Below are 4261 nucleotides of genomic sequence, written 5' to 3'. Positions count from 1 at the left end.
GATTTTAGTGGTATTTCGGTCATTTCAACATTCATGGTATTTCATTCCTTTCATTCAATCCAGTCTTTCCATTTAATCCAATCTTGTCAATTGTTTCAGTCATTTCGAATAATCCTGACAATAAGAGTACTTTCGATAAGTTAGTCTTCAGGTGTTTGCTCATAAATCAGAAATTTTGGGCCTAATGCCTTCTCAGAGCTTACGAACTGATAATAAATTTTTTTTTGAACAAAACAAGAACTTAACAGTTAAATCATTAATTTGTCGGATTAAATACGAACTCTCAAGGTACTTTCTCAATTGAGGTCAATCCAGGCTATTTTTACCTCTCAAGGGTAATTTCATAATTTCTTATCTGAATATTTTCGGTGTTTCAATTTTTAACAAGAATAATATGAATTTAAGGGTTATGAGGTTAAACGTTTCACTGGTTAATCACGGAACTTGGAATTAGTCCTTATCAATCTTCTAATTCCTTATACGAGCCATCTAAATTTTATTCAGTTACTTACTTTTTATCGCATTCGGATCGAGTTTAGAAATAATTAACTATACATATGATACCAAACATGTTCATCCATGCACTTAGCAATACCAACATGTAATGTAAAAACATGCATAGGATAGTAAAGTATTACATCGATTCTCAAGCTATACCTGTCGAACATTTAAACTCTATTCAATCACTCTCAAACTTGAATCTAACGTCTAATAATATCTCGGATACATATCAACATAAATTACATCAGAAATAGAGCTTAATGATGAAAAACAGAGGTTAATCAGTGAAAATAGCTTACCGAGTTCGAATTTGGCGAAACGGTCCTAAAAACAGACTCAGTACATCGAAAAACATCAGGATAAGTGCTCCCAAAAAAGTCAACGACCAGTCATCGGCGATCAACGCCTGGTCAACGGTCAATGCCTAGTCAATGGCTCAGCTCGGCTCTACTCAAACGGCTTGTTCCAGACCGGTTCAGTCAGTCAACAGACTCCCCTGGTGCTGATCTCCAGTCTTCGGCTCGGTGTGAAATTTTCCAGTCTCATAGATCAGCACCTTGGGGGTCTCGTGCAAGTGCTATTTTGTGACGAAGAGCATCAAAAACCCAATTTACGAACAGTCAAAACCCATTCAACGTTCACTCCCCACGACGGCGACGCGACGATGGTGAGGGACCAAAATGGTCGGGCTTTGGTCAAACAGCGACGGGGAGTCCACTGTTGGGGGCGGTGAGACTAACAGAGTTCGAAAATGGGAAATTGAAGAAAAATGACGATGGTCGGCGATTTTTCGACGAACATTTTGAACACTGATTCACGGTGAACAATGACAGTTTTCGACGAACGGTTTGAAGGGATTTGGTCGCGATTGGATGACGAACACTTCTGTGGTGGTGGTGCACGTCACCGGAGGCCGGAGAGAAAACAGTGACGAGGGAGATGCAAACGAGGCTTGATAGCTTGGGGGCTTTTTAATCTGATATAAGTTAGATGAAATAGCATATTTGTTAATTAAAACCTAAATATTGGCCTAGCATAGTGGTAGAGTTATGTGTGCTTATACCTATATGTCATGGATTCAAGCCTTGACAGCCTCAAATATTTTTTGGTTGACTGAGTTTCAAATTTCTAACAAAATGGGTAAATTACACACTAGGCCACTGATTTCTTTAGAGTTAATCTTTTTGGCTCAAAGTTCTTTCCCGAATGCAACTTAGTCAAATATTCCCTTAGTTTCCAAACAATTTGTATTCCAAACTCTAGTATTTCACACTTTAATCCTTGTCAAAGATCTTGTCTATGTAATATAACTGTCTCAAAGGGTATTATCTACCCTAAATTTGGAGTAATTTGTGCGCTTTGATAAATCAACAACGCTGCTGATTTTGACAGTAAGTTACGCTATAGTGCTGTTATCAGTTAGTGAAGCAAGAACAGATGCAAAACCCAGAGTCCAAACATACAATAAAAACACAATTTTGTTATTTCACCAATCATCTCGCATTACAAAGGGCGGCAGATAACTATCCAAAACCAAACAAAACAAGAAGCATTGCATTAACCAATCAGAAGGGTATGAAAAAAAACGACCAAACATCGTAAAAAACGAAACACTGTAAAGCAGGAGAGTAATGGGTGGTCGCTACCCAGTGTAGATGTGAACACCAATGGCGACGAGGAAGGTAGTCATGAGACCAAAGAAGATTATAGCGTGAACGAGGATGGAAACCCCACTAGTTTGCATGTTCCCAAACTCCACCACTCTGTTCCTCCCCGGCAACTGAAACAACAATCCAGGACCTAAAACCACAAACAGCACCACCGCTATCACCACCGGTACCCAATCCGCCATGCTTTTCTTCACTCTCTTCTTACGGTATTCACTTATGGAATTCTGGGGTGTCCTTCAAACAAGAAGAAGACCAGTTGTGCTCTGATGATGTGGCAACATCATGGGACGTCTGTCCCTTTCCCATGACTTTGTAAACTGCAATCGTTTCACTTAAACATATCTCAAGTTTGAGATTTTATATATACAGAGATTTTTTATTAAAAAAATTATCTATTAAAATTAGATGTATGATATAAATTAATCTAAATTAATTAAGATAAATCTTAAGAAATTAAGAGAATGTATATATAATATTTCGTTCATGGTATGATTAAGAAGTAGAAAAGAACAGGGACGGTACCACTAATATATATATATATAAAGAGATAAGATTCTATTACACAATATAATATTTTTTTTTAGTTTTATATAGATTTAGTATCGTTGGATGATTAAAAATAAATGATTGAGATTAACAGTAGGAAATAAAAAGACATTCAATGAAAAAAAATAACAAAAAGTTAATATCAATTATCTATTTTCACCAGGGGCATGGCTGAGGGTGTGTAGGGTGGGCGACCGCGTAGGGCCCTCAAAAAATAGGGGCCCCGAAATCGAGTATATCTATCAGTTGTTGCCATTAATAAGAATAAAAATAGGGGTCCTGAAATCGAGTATATCTATCAGTTGTTGTCATTAAGAAACATAAAAATAGAGGCCCCGAAATCGAGTATATATATCAGTTGTTGTCATTAAGAAGCATAAAAATAGGGGTCCTGAAATCGAATATATGTAGAAAATAGGGGCCCTTTATAAGAATTTGCACAGGACCCCCGACAACCTAGCCACGACCGATTTTCACTATCATAATATATTTCTTTATTTAATTTTTAAACATAAATGAATTAAAATAATTTTTAATATTTACATCAAAATGTATTATATTTATTTCATTTAATATCTAGTAAATGGAAAATAAAAAAAATTAAACTTGAAAGTGGATTGAGCTATACTCAAGCTTTCAATATCAGAATAAAATCTCAATTAATATTTTAAATAAATTTATTATTTTTCTCAAACATATTTTAACCTTTTCAAATATTAAAGGATCCTTTAAATTAAAAGAAAAAACAAAATTCAATCCTTGAACAAATCTATTTCTCTTTATATGTAAAAATTCATTTTTGACTGTTTAAGGAAATTACCTTATAAAAAAGGGAATATATACAGTACAATTGAAAGAAGAAAAATTAAAGTTTCATTATAATTGATCAACCAATGAGATGTTAAATCTTTTAAATAAAGTTCAAGATTTAAATTTAATATTATAAATAAAATAAATTGGATTGAGATAATTATAATGAGTTGAGCAACTCGTGAGCTGTTTGAATTCGACTTGGTTAAAATTCAGTCAATGCTTGATTCAGGTTAAATCGACTCAAACTCGAGATCTTAAAGAGTTGAGCCGAACAAGGCCCAGCTCGACTCGATAAGTTCGCGATCAATTCGTTAACTTTTTTTTTATAATTTTTAGTAGTTACCTTAAAAAATTATTTCATTCGAAAGAAAGAAAGTCTAACTAATTTTTTTTAACGAACACGAATTAAGAAAAAATTTAACAGTGTATGATTTTGACAAAAAATAGTTGGATGACTAAAAAGTGATAGTTGGATACTAAATGTGTAGTTTACCCTTAAGTTTTTGGTTAAAAGGTCCAATCAAATCTTCTTGAAGCCCTCCATGAGAAGCTCCAAAGTCACTAGCATGTCTAATCGTTCTCTTTGATTTCATTGCTGAATTAAAGTAAACATGACTTGCAGCATCTCCACCGGATGTTATTTATTTGTGTGGAAAATTTCGAGATATTTCAAAACATAACATTAACAACGATGATCATATAAATATAATAAAAATATTAGCAGGATTATG

At 34.2% G+C, this 4261-nt stretch overlaps 1 protein-coding gene across 1 annotated transcript; it reads right to left on the bottom strand.

Annotated features, from left to right (window-relative positions):
• Positions 1-2143: 2143 nt before the first annotated feature.
• LOC120215182 lies at positions 2144-2353 on the bottom strand. Its single transcript, XM_039212917.1, has one exon. It carries the CDS (start codon positions 2351-2353, stop codon positions 2144-2146), a length of 210 nt encoding a protein of 69 aa, XP_039068848.1.
• Positions 2354-4261: the final 1908 nt, after the last annotated feature.

The sequence above is a fragment of the Hibiscus syriacus genome, unplaced genomic scaffold, assembly GCF_006381635.1.
Source record: "Hibiscus syriacus cultivar Baekdansim isolate YM2019G1 unplaced genomic scaffold, ASM638163v2 tig00110114_pilon, whole genome shotgun sequence".
NCBI lineage: Eukaryota > Viridiplantae > Streptophyta > Magnoliopsida > Malvales > Malvaceae > Hibiscus > Hibiscus syriacus.
This window is presented reverse-complemented; position numbering and strand designations above follow the sequence as displayed.